At 33.5% G+C, this 14,677-nt stretch overlaps 1 protein-coding gene across 1 annotated transcript in view; it reads left to right on the forward strand.

The window, feature by feature from the left end:
* The window catches only part of CNTN5 (contactin 5), a 1,322,079-nt gene that overhangs the window by 516,765 nt on the left and 790,637 nt on the right, over positions 1-14,677 (forward strand). Inside the window, exon 3 of the mRNA XM_038004871.2 lies at positions 8,491-8,615. Coding sequence (XP_037860799.2) covers positions 8,561-8,615 — 55 coding nt within the window. The 5' untranslated portion in view covers positions 8,491-8,560. The remainder of the gene's footprint in view (positions 1-8,490; positions 8,616-14,677) is intronic.

Consider the following 14,677-nt stretch of genomic DNA (forward strand, 5'->3'; position numbering starts at 1 on the left):
TTTACAATTCCCAGTTTAACCATGGGCCTATAACAAGACATTGTTTAAATGTAATTTAGCCCTGTGGTTTCAACTGCCAGATGAATGATTCAAAATGCCAATTTTTCCAAGGGGATGTGGGTTAAATTTTAAGTAAATCATTAAAAGCCCAATTTAGCCAACAATAACTAAGCATAATTACTCTTAACTGCCTTGCAAAGATCCTTATTTTCATATTTAATTAAATTAAAAGAGAATTTAAATAACAGAGTAAATATGGGTTTATTTCTCTTGCTAGAGACCATGGCCCTAAAATCTTATTCATATTACATTATTCAAAGGAAATCTTTAAAACTCAGAATCTTTCAGGTTTCCTCATTGCTCTACTAACTTTTTCAGAAAATGAATTTATCCATGTGAAATCTTTATTACCTCTCACTGTTGCACAGAGTATATATTCTTCAAATTACATATTGAAAACTCTTTTAGTCAGAATTTAATCGACTTACTTGTTCATGCAGAACCCTGGACAGGTGTTCTCCTGTTCTCACTGGTTTGTTTTCCACGATGCAGTAACCCAAGTCTCCTCTTCCATAAGTCGCACATCTTGAAATGTGTGAGGCCCTTTCCCTGCACGTAGCCGGGCCTTCATCTCCTAAGTCATCCCACTCATTATCAGAAGATCTTCTCCTAAATGGATACCAATCTGTTCTGAAATTCTTCAACAACTTGGACTTTGGATAGATTTTCCTATCAGTAGGAAATGAAAAAGTCAGCATGAATATATTATTTGACCTGCCGACCAGGAATGAGAAGGTGCAACTCTAATTCTGATGCCGAGTTTGAATTACTGGGGGCATTAGGCAAATCCTATTACTTTATCACATCTGTTTGTCTTCTCTGTAATGATGGAACGTCATCTGATCCTGTGTACTGTCAACTGAAGCACCACAAGATCTATAACTTTGGAAAGATTTCATTTTTCATAAAGGGTTATGTCCTGCAAGGTAGCCATTCTGATGGGCTAGAAAGGGTAGCCTTCTGTAAAGACCATTAACAGGCACTTTGAGGGAGGGGAGGGTGGAACAGGAATTTATGCTGAACAGGTTGCTTAAACATACATATTCAAAAGGATACAGGAGGAACTATGAGTCCCATTCAGAACCCCAAGCTCATCTGTCAGACGTAGCAACTGAAGAATCACAAGATCTTTAAATTGAGAGAGGAAACTTCAGTTCTTATAAAGAGTTACAGCCTGTCAAGATGGACATCCTTCAGGCTATAACCCTTTATAATAAATAAAGTCTCCTCCTCACATTTGTGAATCTCATGACTCTTCACTTGACAGTACATTATATTGCAAAAAAAATAGGTAATACTGGGTTATCAGAGAACTTTTAAATTTAGTTATGTGATTATTTAGTTATTTATTTATGATGGTGTTTTTAATAAAATTCACACTCACTCCTTTCACTGACCTATGGATAATTTGCAATCTGGCCTTGTATAATCCTCAGGCTTGATCTCCTACTGCTTGCTCCTGGCATTACTTTGCACTCATGATGGCAGTTTATTTAGGCAAATAATGATTCATAAATCAGGCAGCACTCAAAATTGAAAGAGGTTCAGAGAGCTCTTCTCTGTCATCTGAGCAGTGAGAATTTGTAGGCTGGACACAAAAGCAAAGTTGAAAAATTACCCGATTGGCTACAGCTAGATGTTTGCCTTATTTAGATATGAGCTGATGGGAGGTCCCTAATTGTATAACCAATCACTAGTTGACTGTTTGTGATTGGCTGAGACTTATTTTTCTTAAGTCAGTTACAAGGAAGGTTTCCAAGTTAAGTTTCAGTTTGCTTATCTAAGTGCTTGAGTTAGAGAGACTACCTCAGGCTAATAGGTTCCTTATTTACTTTAGCAATAAAGTACATTATTCTCATTTGTTTTTATCTCACAGTACATTATTTTAATTTTTAAAATCTCATTCTTGCTATCAAGAAGTCAAATGTGAGTCTGATTTTCCTACTTTTATAGTTACTTTCTTTTTCTCTCTGGCTGCTTTTTGGTTTTGTTATTTTGCATTTTCAATATGATGTGCACAGGTATTTCTTCTTTTGGGGTTTTTCTGGTCTTCAAGAATCTTAAAATTAGTAAATTTTATCAATTCTGGAAAATCTTAACAATTATCTATCCTTTCACATATTGCCTCATCCCATTCTCTTTCTCATTCCAAAAATCTGATTAGACATATTAAGACCTTTTCACTATCATTGTGTTTCTTTCTTTCATAGTTTCCTGCTGTTGTCTTTCTGGGCTACTTTTTAGATAAACTTTTTATTCCTGTTTCCTCTTTCTCATGGTGTCAATTCCTTTATTTTTTTTATAACACATGTAATCTGCCTAAAAAGTCAAATATCTGAAGTCTTTGCTGGTATAATTCTGACATTTATCATTTCTATTGACTCTAACTTACAGTTATTTGTTTTCCTGTACATTTTATGACTCTTGACTGAATTTTTGACTATTGAGATTTTCCTTATTCCTTCCATTTATTCCCATAGTGTAGACCTGAAAATTCTATTTACTGTTTTATGAATGGAGTATCTCTCTAGAGAGATATTCCTTTGGGATCTTAGGTATATGGATTCTCCTATTTGATTACCTAGCTCTGTGGCCCTAGGCTTTGGTTTTGGTCCCCAACTTTCAAAGCAGCCATATACCTAAATCTGAAGTACATTGAGAATTGCAAAATCACTTAATAGTAAAGTTTTCTTTGGTTCCCAGCTTGCCACTCTTATTTAGCTTTGACGTCTAGTAAGTTTTTCTCTTCTTCAATAGTTCATTGAGGCATTCAAGAATATTTTAAAATATTTTCTATATTACTTTAAGAAGGACATACTCCTTCTTAGTCATGATGTTCAGTTCCCAAATTGCCAGAAAAGGAAATCTACTGCCACTCAGCCATGAAATGGTATTCAGCATCCCAACACAACACAAGACCTGTCAGAACTGATGTGGAGTCATGAGCCATAGTTGGGTGTTTACCCTGTTCTAATATCAGTCACTAGGTGGTAGGAGTCACAAACTATTTCTGGCATCAGATTTCTAGAGCAGTTGTCTTTTTTCTTTCTGATTCCAATCTCCATTAATTATACTTTTGAGTAGTAAATAATCTTGAACCATATTTTTTCTACTCTTATATTTTAAATAAAATTATGAAGTTGACTTGAAGTCTCAGAAAACTAGTGTGGCTCCTTTTAAAATTCTTGCCGGACCCTATTCAATGCAGGTTTTGTTGAGGCTTAAAAAATGTTTATATTAAAAAGATTGAGAAAAACTGAACTTCACTATGCCTCACTGTGTTTAACACACTAGAAAATCATGTTAAAGAATGCCTCCAAAACATGTGGACACTGTGAGCTCAGTCTGCTTGCACTTTTTCTAGGACACAGAACTGTCATTTGCTTTTATAAGATAAACAATATCATAACTCAATCTGGTTAAATTTGAAAGCCAAATTTTTTTTGCTGCTTGGTCCTCAAAGGATGTATGACAGCAAGCCATAAGAAGATACATTCCTTTTTATTCCTGCTATAACTTTGGCCACATTTTATTATCTTTTTCTTTTCCCCAGGTGCATTGAGCTAGATAACTTCAAGGATACCTTGAAAGCAATTCACCTCAAAAATATTTTATATTCCTTTTCCTGAGCCGTATTCCCACCTTACTCAGTCCTTCAAGGGTACTTCCAAGCAAAATGTCACAAGCTTCAGTCTTAGCGAAGAGTCATGGTTGAGATGGAGAATAAGGTCCACTGAAAAAGAGATACTCCTTCATTGTATTCATTTCACCAAAATTTACATACAAAGCCCTTACATTGAGGCCTTATCACATGCAAATGGGAGTAGAAACACTTTTACTCAACCTCTACTGTTCTAATTTCCCAGAATAAATCCATCGTTACCTTAATAAATGAAAATAATCAGAATACAGATGATATTCACAGGTAAGTAGACTAATCTCTAGTTTATTCACTGCCACTTTGTCAGTCACATGCTTACCAAGATTCAATTGTATTTGTTCCAAGTCTAGTTACGTAAGTTGTCCGTGTTATTGTAATTATGTAAGTCAAATAAGCATTTTGGAAATCACAGATACATGAGAGTACCAAGAGGGAGAGCATTTGGCAAAAAGTTTGTTTAAGGCTAAAGCCCTAAACTTTATGAGATAGTCAATTAAAACTGCTATGATGTATGTATGAGAGAACTGCATAAAAATAATGAAAGCCTCCAAGAATCCTGCCATCAGATGACTTCATATGCTTTTAGTCCACTTGAAATAAGTTTAAAGTTGTATATGATGCAACACAGACACTATTTATACACTACAGTTTCCTGTGATGCCTAGATAAAAGAAATCATTTTTCCACCAGAGTCTTTATAATCGTAAAAAGATGTCACTGCTATATAATAATTGGCAAATATATTCTATATAAGAATACAGAATTAAAGATTACATGACAAACATTTAAGGCATATGTTAATTAAATGTTTTTAAAGGGTTTTTTATTCACTCTGTACCAGTCCCAATTGTGTCAGTGTAAATGTTGTCTAGTCTCTTGCAGGGATTGCTTTGGACTCTTGTAAGAAATGATGGAGCTTAAGGGTTAACATTATTTACTAACTGTGTGACCTGGGGCAAATTAGCTACATCAATAAGAGATGTCCTAGAGATTGTGTAGGTAAAGTGTTTAACACAATGCTTATAATTTATCTAATAAATGGTAGTTATTAGTATAGTCAAGTATCTCTTAATGACTGAGCCACATTCTGAGAAATATCTTATTTCTCACATTATATCACACAGGGATATAATCATTGTGTGAACATTGTAGAGTTTACTGACACAAACCTAGATGGTACAGCTTGCTACAGATCTAGGCTATAATATAGCCTATTGCTTCTAGGCTACAGACCTGTACAGGATGTTACTGTACTGAATAATGAAGGCAATTGTAACAAAATAAATATTTGTGTATCTAAACATATGACAAGTACAGTAAAATATAATTATCTTATGGGAGCATCATCATATATGCAGTTCAACATTGACTGAAATGTCATTATACAGCATATCACTGTAGTATGAAAACCTAAGAAACATTGAGGTTTTTTTTTTTCTTTTTTTTTCTTTTTGAGACAGAGGCTCACTGCATCACCCGGGCTGGAGTGCAGTGGCACAATCTCAGCTCACTGCAACCTCTGTCTCCCGGGTTCAAGTGATTCTCATGTCTCAGTCTCTCAAGTAACTGGTATTATAGGCAAGTACCACCACATCTAGCTAATTTTTGTATTTTTAGTAGAGACAAGGTTTCACCATGTTGGCCAGGCTGGTCTTAAACTCCTGACCTCAAGTGATCTGTCTGCCTCACCTCCCAAAGTGCTGGGATTACAGGCATGAACTTACGTACCCACCCAGTTTTTTTTTTTTTTTTTTTTTTGTATTATCTTTTGCCAAATAATTTATTTCTTAGAGACTTCAGTTTATTCAATAGTTATTATCTAAAAAATAATAATTGAATACTTTCTATGGTGGTTGTTGTTCTAGATGCTGGTTCTGTGAAGATAAACAAGACAAAAATCCTTGCTTCCATGGATATGACATTCTAGTAGGAGAAAAAGATAATTAAGATGTAAACAGACGAGTTTAACCTCAGGCACTGGTAATTGCTAAGAATAAAAATAAGGCAGGGCAAATGTAAGAAAAATCAGTGACAGGGCTGACAGGAGAGGGCTTGCGATTTTAAGGAGAGTAACCAAGAAAGGCTTCTAGAAAGAACAGTCTGCAATGATTTAAAACTCTAAGGTATGGAAAGAACTGATGTTGGAGAAGTCTAGGCAGAGGACACAGTATGTGCTTGGCATACTTGAGGACCAGCAAGAAAGTCAGTGTTGTGGGAATGGAGTGAGTCTAAAAAGTTAGAAGATGAAGTCAAAAAGTTAGGTAGGGACCGGATTGCATACGACCGTGGGTGAAACTGTATAGAATTGGCGAAACCAGCAGTCTGTAATAGATACTTCTCTCTCACGCTTGTTCTCTCTTTCCCTCTCTCTCTCTCTCTCAGTTTGCAGATATATGCACTATCAACAACTTGCATTTTTAAAAGACTAACTTGTAACCAAGTGGAAATATACTATTATTACTTGACTTATTTTGTAGACATATATTCAGTCCTATTAAGGTTTAATGCTTTAAAGTACTCGTACATGCAGTCAACCTCACAATGCATTTATTCTTTGTAATCTATGACTGAATCCTAACACTATGATCTACTTATTGTACTTTACTTGCAAATATTTGCAATCGTTCAGAGGAAAATGCCAAGAAATGGGATGTCATTTCATATATTATTCTTCCAATGTCATAGTTGATAAAAAGTACATATTCTAAGAATTGAAATAAGTTATTTTAAAAATGTGAGATCAAACAAATTCCAATTAGTAGTTTCCAAATTCCTATTTGTGGCTTTTTAATCTTGCAATGCACTTTCTATCCTCTGGTCACAGGTTGTCTCTTTACTCTGTTAATTTCTTCAGAGTATGTATCACTGTTTGACACTGACTTATTTATCCCTGTGTTCTTTGTCAGTCTTTCCACACTGTTCCACCCAAAAATCAGTTCTTTATCTAAGACCAATAACTCCTTGAAATTTTACTGAAGATCCTTCGCTACTGTGTCCAATTTCTCCTGCTATCTTCATGAGTCAATTCTCCTTTTGATGATTCTCAACCTGTGTATGTGTGTGCACACGAATGTCTGTGAGTTTTCCCTTTGCCGGTCCCAGAAACAGCCCTTAAGGGTTGTAATAACATTTGTATTTGTTTATGAAGAATATTTAGAACAACAGAGGACCTTAGGACATTGTAAATAGAGTGGGAAGTACCAGTCTGAGGAGTATGGGACTGAGCACAAGCTCATCAAAATGAGTTAAGTCAAAGCTATATTACCTTCTCAAAATTCACAATTTCAAAAAAGGTCAATTTAATCATAAATTGAAAATTTGCTAACTCAACTGTGCAGTTTTCATGAGTCATAATTGTACTTCTGGCAACTTTAATCTCTCCAGTTATTATATGTGATATGTGGATTTTGTTTTTTTCCTTTCTGCTAAAAACAGTGTATAAATAACCAAGATGTTTTAAATTGTCACAATTAGCTATGAGGTTGTTATTTTGTGCTTCAAATTGTATGTATTTCTGATATTTACTCATAAAATAGAGAAAATGATGAAAAATTCTTTGTTTATGCTTGTTATAAATAAATTAACCATTATTGTCTCAGCTTTCTTCTCCATTAGTGATCCCCAAATATAAAGTTAAAATAGACTACCAAGACTTATATTTAAAATTATAAATAAAATGTAACTGACTCCAGTCGGGTAGAGGTACTAACAATAAATTCCTTTCTTTGACATAACTAAATTAAATTCTGATCTAGCTAGGGGAAAAATACCTGTATATATTTTTCAGATGCTTCCTAAAATATAGAGATAACCTAGACTTCTAATTTGATAAGGAGGGACCAGGTACCAAGAAGGCAATCATTATTCAAACATAATTGACATAATTGACAATTATTTCTCAACGGAATGGCTTTGGGCCAAGAAGAACATGGCTGACACGTGAAAATTCTAGAGGTACTTGTGAATTATAGAAATGTCCAATGTGTATTTGTCAAGTTCTTGCAGAAAGTTTAGTGTCAGAATTTTATATTCTTTTCATGTTTATTGTATCATTCAGGGAAAAAAAAAAAAGGAACCAAATTATATTAATGTGCTACACTGGTTATTGTTATAAAAATGGCATTAGACAAAAACATTAAATATTCATGAAAATTCTTTTTCCCTTAGGTTCCAGCTAGCAAAAGATACTGAAAGAAATGATTCACCAAAGGAGGGAAATATAACACAGTACAGATAATCATAGGAGTTATAAACAAAGGAAGTTGACATTAATAATGAAATGAGAAAAAATTCCTGTGGTGGTTTTGATGAGCTACAGGCACAATGTGTAAAATTACTTGACCAACTGATCATTAGTTATGTTCTAGACCAAAGGAGTATATTCTAATGTAACTGGTTTTTCTATTCTATTTTTCTAGTCCAATAATTTGTCTAAGGAAATAAATATAGCTATTATACATTCCCTGTGAGGAAAAATTATCCCCATTAGAACCCGTTGTTTTTACTATTCAAGTAAAAACATTGAAGGGAGTATTCAATGTAGATAAATGTGAAAAGGAGAGTTGATCACATTTACTAAGTACTTGTGTTGTGTATTACATGAATTCTAGCAGAAACTGTATTATTGCTCTTTAGTGTGTATTAATCTGATCTTTGCACTAATAGTTATTTGTCATGTTACTAGGAGATTTTTGCATTTGTTTGTATTTGTTTGCTTTTTTGTTTGTTTATTTTCTCTGTTTAAGAAAATTGTTATCTATCTCAAACAGGGCACTCTTTAATGAAGAAACACCAGAGCTGTTAAACGTACTGAGACACAGAAGATTCTAGTGACCGACGATGGCTTCCTCCTGGAAACTAATGCTGTTTCTGTCAGTCACCATGTGTCTTTCCGGTAAAAGTCCTGACTAATTAATTATTTGATTTTCTGAGTATCAAAATAACCAAAATATATCAAGGTCTCCATTACAAAATATCCTCAGGTATTAATTTAAATTTATAAGGCAACAACCCTTAAGCCTCTGTTAGCATTGCAAAATGCTATATACAATTTAATATAATAAGGTGCACTATAAATGTTAATGAGTATCTCATTGACATTCATTTACAATCTAAACCTTCTAGCTTTCAGAAGACTTGAAGGTTTATATATATATACACACACACATGTATATATACACATATATGTGTGTGTGTATATATCCCACACACATATATACATACATATGTGCGTATATTTATGCATATAATGTTTACGTATATAAATATGTATTTTATAGTAGTTAATTATAAAAGTGTCTCCTGGTCGGGCACAGTGACTTAAGCCTGTATCCTAGCACTTTGGGAGGCCGAGACGGGCAGATCACGAAGTCAGGAGTTCGAGACTATCCTGGCTAACACAGTGAAACCCCGTCTTTACTGAAAAAATACAAAAAACTAGCCAGGCGTGGTGGCGGGCGCCTGTAGTCCCAGCTACTCGGGAGGCTGAGGCAGAACAGCGTGAACCGGGGAGGTGGAGCTTGCAGTGAGCTGAGATCCAGCCACTGCACTCCAGCCTGGGCAACAGAGCGAGACTCTGTCTCCAAAAAAAAAAAAAAAATGTGTCTCCTTACAATGCTAAATTTCACCATATAAAACAGAATTTGATTAGCTTTATTATGTATAACATATTATCTAAAGGAATCTCTAACACAATATATTTTTTCTGATTGTCTCACCTTCTCTGACTTTGTTTTGATTAAGCTTATTTTTCTATATCTCAACTCTAAAATGAGATATTTTATTCTGAAGAAGAGTTGACAGTATTTGCAGTAATAATATCATAATGCTGAAAGTTAATATGTCAGAGTTTATTTGCTTTAATTGAAGAATGATTAGAAATTAACTTGTGGTCATAATTTAAGCGCTATGCATGTAACATTTCCAGCTTGATTATATTTAAATCAGTACCTATATTGTGGGCTAAATTTAGATAGTATGTATGATAAGAGAGTCTGAAATAATATGTAACAGCTGATAATTTTAGACTGAAAGTAATGCTTTCATTTTAAACACATTTTTAATGTGTTAATTATACTAAATATATTTTTAAAGCAATAAAATACTCATTTTTATATATATGGTCATTCAATACTCTATGCAAATATTGATATATATACATATATGTACCATATATACATATATATGAGGATAATACATGTATAAGATATGTATTTGTGATCATACATATAATATAGAATACAAAGCTATATAAAAATATAGAACATACACATTATTCACATATGATCACTAATATTGCCTCAACTTCTATATGGTTATATTACCATGCAACAAAAATATCTAATTGATTATATTACATTTCTTTATTTCAAAGAACTAAACACATTCTCCTGTCAACTAAATCTTTCCTATATTGTGTAACACAAAGAAAACTGCAGATTATCTAAAGAAAAAGGACTGATAGAAGAACAAACCCAAATAGAAGTAAATATAAACTCTTTTTAGAATCATTTGAGCTATATTTTTTAAATTATAATTTTATAATAGTTATTCTTTAGCCTTTATACTATTGCTGCTATCCGTAATGTACCAAAAGTATAACTTCAGTTATGTGTGATGTATGAATCCTCCTCATAACTGAAAAGGCAATCCTCAATTTACAATCAGATTATGCTCCAAAATGTTATTTGAAATCTAAAAGAATTTCTTTACATACAGAAATAAATATAGTATTTCAGTTATATAAGTTATGTGTTGAATGTATTATCTGCAGCATAACTGCACTTAACTGAATGCTTTTACAAGATATATAAAAGCCTTTTTATTGCAATACTAGTAATTAAATAACTGCAAAAACAAACAAAAAAGTAATTATTTATATATTAGCACTATTATATGTTCAACACGTTGCTTACAGAAAAAACAGGTTTAATAAGAGACATACAAGGAAAAAGGAGACCTCTATAAAATGTTGGTAGAGACATCTATGATATGAAATGGTAAGATATCTCAAAGGCATTAAGAGTTAAATGGAAACTGTGATTCATCAATATTATGGTTACTTAAAAAAGAAATCAAGAGTCTTCAGATATTTTATTCAGTGTTGGGTTTCTTTTTGTGTGTGTGCAGCATTAGTGTTTTCCCTAATGATCTCAGTTGTTTCTCTTTTATCTTCTCAATGTCATTTTTCTCTTGAACTTATAAGCCAACTGATGGAGATGGAGGTAGGGTTGCAAGATGAAATATAAGGACACCGAGTTAGATTTGGATTTCAAAAGAAATTTGTGTGTGTGTGTTTTGTTGTTTTGTTTTTAGTTCTGGTATGTTCCATGCAATATTTTATTCCATTTTATCTAGAATTTAAATTTAATGGATGTCCAGTGCTTTTATTTATTAACCTGACAATGCTAGAAAGAAAGAAGGTGGCGGTCTATAATAACACTATGAAGTTTCATTCTCTTTTACTTGTCCAATATTTTTTCCTTAAACAATCACTGCAAAAGAGCTATGATACAGTAGTTTTGGAAACAAAAACAAAAATACTCAGCCTGATATGGGGTCCATGATTGCTAGATTTCCAGCTAATACTAGAATCAAGTTACTATTCTTTTTGTGGAGTAAAGGAAACATTGGAAGACAGAATTAATTAGGCGGAATTTTGATAGAAGTGGTATTTCAAATGTTATAGGCAAAGCAGAAAGAAAAGTTGAAAACAAAGGTCATGTATAATTGTTACATGGGATTTGATCTTTAATCATCATATCTGCAGTTGATGTGGAGCAAATATTCAGTTACTTTTTTAAACAGATGAATTTCTTTTTCTGCTGTAGATATCTGTTTAAAGTAAAATTGATGAGGATACTTGAAAGGATCATTTATCAAGAATGATTATGTTCAAAATCTTTCATTTGCCTTCATCCTCATTTTATCATATTGTTTTGGAGGTGGAGCCCCTATTCTGCTTTTGTTCCTTGGTTAATGCTTATACTCTATATTGCCCTCACTATTTTGTTATTTAGCATTTTATTATTTCATTTTCACTGGTTATATTTGGCACACTGAGTTAATTACTGTTACAGAAAATGAGGGTCATTGAGCTGCGGATCACGAGCACATTTTATGTTGTCGGTGCTGTTTGAACCAAAAAGACTAACTGAAGAAGTAAAAGAATACCCTGACTGTATTCCATATTTGCTTTATTTATTCATTTTTTGAAAATCTATGGATTAGCTCGGGTGTGTCTAAGAAACAGAAAATAACTCTTACATAACTTTATGTTGGAAAACTACTATAGATAGTCATAAAAGCTTGGCAACTTTCACAAGGACATGCAACCTTATATTAAAAATGAATTCACAATTAAAACAACAATGATATATTGCTACACAAATCAAAATTGCTAAAATCCAAATAAATAAAAAATAATTAAAAAATACCAAATTCTGGTGAAGATACAAATTGATGGGAACTCTCATTGACAGTGAGATTTCAACATGGTATAGCCATTTTGGAAGGCAGTTTTGCAGTTTCTTACAGAGTTTCGTCATATGATCAAACAGTAGGTCTTCTAGGCATTTACCTAACTGATTTGAAAACTTATGTCCACACAAAAAATGCCATGTAAGTGTTTACAGGAGATTCATTAATAATAATGCCAAACTTGAAACAACAAATGTCCTTCAATAAGTGAATAAACTATGGAATTCTATACAATGGAATACTATTCAGTGATTAAAAAAAAAAAAAAAGAGAAAAGAATGAATTACCAATATCAAACTACACAAGCATAGGAATGGGTTCTATATACAAATGACGAATTGAAAAAAGATAGTTTGAGCAGACTACATGCTATCGATTTCTTTTACATAACAACTGGAAAGAGAAAAACCATGGAGACTATAAACAGATCAGTGATTGCCAGGGTCAGGAAGAGGGCTTAATGGTTAAATGAAGCAAAGGACGTTTTTTAGGGTGTTGAAACTACTTTGTATGACACTATAATCGTGGATGCAAGACATTACACATTTATCAAAACCAACTAGAACTTTCCAGGATGAAGTGAACCATAATGTATGCATATTTTAAAAAATGTATAGTAGTAGGTCAGAGGATCTGAGGACAAAAAGCAGACTATGACAAAGAATCTAACTGTATTATCGTTATCATTATTATTATTTTGAGATGGAGTTTTACCCTGTCTTCCAGGCTGGAGTGCAGTGGAGCGATCTCAGCTCACTGCAATCTCCTCCTCCAGCATTCAAGTGACTCTCCTGCCTCAGCCTCCTCCTGAGTAGCTGGGATTACAGACGTGTGCCAAAATGCCCAGCTAATTTTTGTATTTTTAATAGATATGGGGTTTCACCATGTTGGCCAGGCTGGTTCAACCTCCCAACCTCAGGTGACCTGCCTGCCTCGACCTCCAAACTGCTGGGATTACAGGCATGAATCACTGCACCTGGCCTATATTATTAATATGAAGCAACTTCACTTAGGGAAACTAGGGGAAAAACAGACTTAAATAACTTTGGAAATGAGTCTGCAAAACTAAAAGCAAAAGATACTATACTTAAGCACTGTACTCTAGTTAACAACATTTTTTCCCATGTTAGCACTTCTAAAATTCATAAACGTGTATACTGGAACAACTAAGTCCATGGAAGGCAGATGATGGAGGTCAGGTTTCTCACTGTTGGTGTGGGAGATTACAGATAAGCAAGGGAAAAAGTTTAGAACTATACATGTGATAATGGATTAGAATTCGAGACTTCAGTATAAATTAATATTTAGCTTAATATAGATACATGTAGTTTTATATATATATACACACACACATAAATGTGTGTGTGTGTGTACTTGCGTAGATATACTAATACCTATTTCACTTATCTTACAGCTGAGAAGGATTAGAAGCTATGTGTCTAAGTAGCAACCAACACACAAAGTATCAAGATTTCAGTTTCTAAGTTTCTAATACCATTTATACCATTTTCTACTTAAAGGAGCCAGGGCTGTTTAGACAAAAGCCTAATTCTAGGACTGGGCCAAGAAATACATAAATCATTCTAGAGTATCTTGTAGTGCCAGAAAGTAAGCGAGTGCTAAAACAAACAAACCAAAACCAAAACAAAACCATAATGAATATGAAAGTCTGGTGTGTCAAAGAGATGTAGTAGCCAACTGGGATAGTTCCCAATGACTAAAACCGGGACAATTTCAGCAAATAAATAAATAAATAAGTATTGGACTATAATCCAAATAAAATGAATATTCATAAGTCCATATTGATATAGATAAAAGATTAGATAAATAATGAATCAGGAAAATTGATCAATCTTTATGTAGATTAATTTCAAATAATTTATGTAGATACTTCATTCTCAAGGAGGTATGAAATTAATGTCTCTTTTCTTAAATATTCGCTGTGCATAGTGACTTGTTTCCAAAGAGTACAGAATGGGAAATGGGGACCAAAAGAGAAGCGATTTTATGGTGGAAAAAGCTGGTAAACATTTCCTCAGCCAGGTAATAATCAGGATCAATATTAGCAGAGATAAGTCATGTTGATGATATTACCCTTGGTATGCTGAGAATGACAGCTGACCTCTGTGGTTTTCCTCCCCAGAACCTATAACCCCAGTCTAGTCATCAGAGAAATTTGAAGATATCTTTTCTAAGGAGGATTAATTTTTAAAAAAGAAGACTTGACTAGTACTCCTCAAAACTTTCAAAATCATCGAAACTTAGGAAAATTGGGGTAACTTTTGCCCAGAAAAAGGAGACAAAGGAGACATGATAACTAAATGTAATGTAGTATACTGGATAGGATTTCATAAGAGATAAAAGAGCATTACATAAATACTAAGGAAATCTCAGTCAAGTATGTATGTTAGCGATAATGCTCAGGACATTTCAATCCCAAAATATGACGGAGATCAGAGTATACCACTCCAAAATAAG

This window comes from Chlorocebus sabaeus, chromosome 1 (genome assembly GCF_047675955.1).
Source record: "Chlorocebus sabaeus isolate Y175 chromosome 1, mChlSab1.0.hap1, whole genome shotgun sequence".
NCBI lineage: Eukaryota > Metazoa > Chordata > Mammalia > Primates > Cercopithecidae > Chlorocebus > Chlorocebus sabaeus.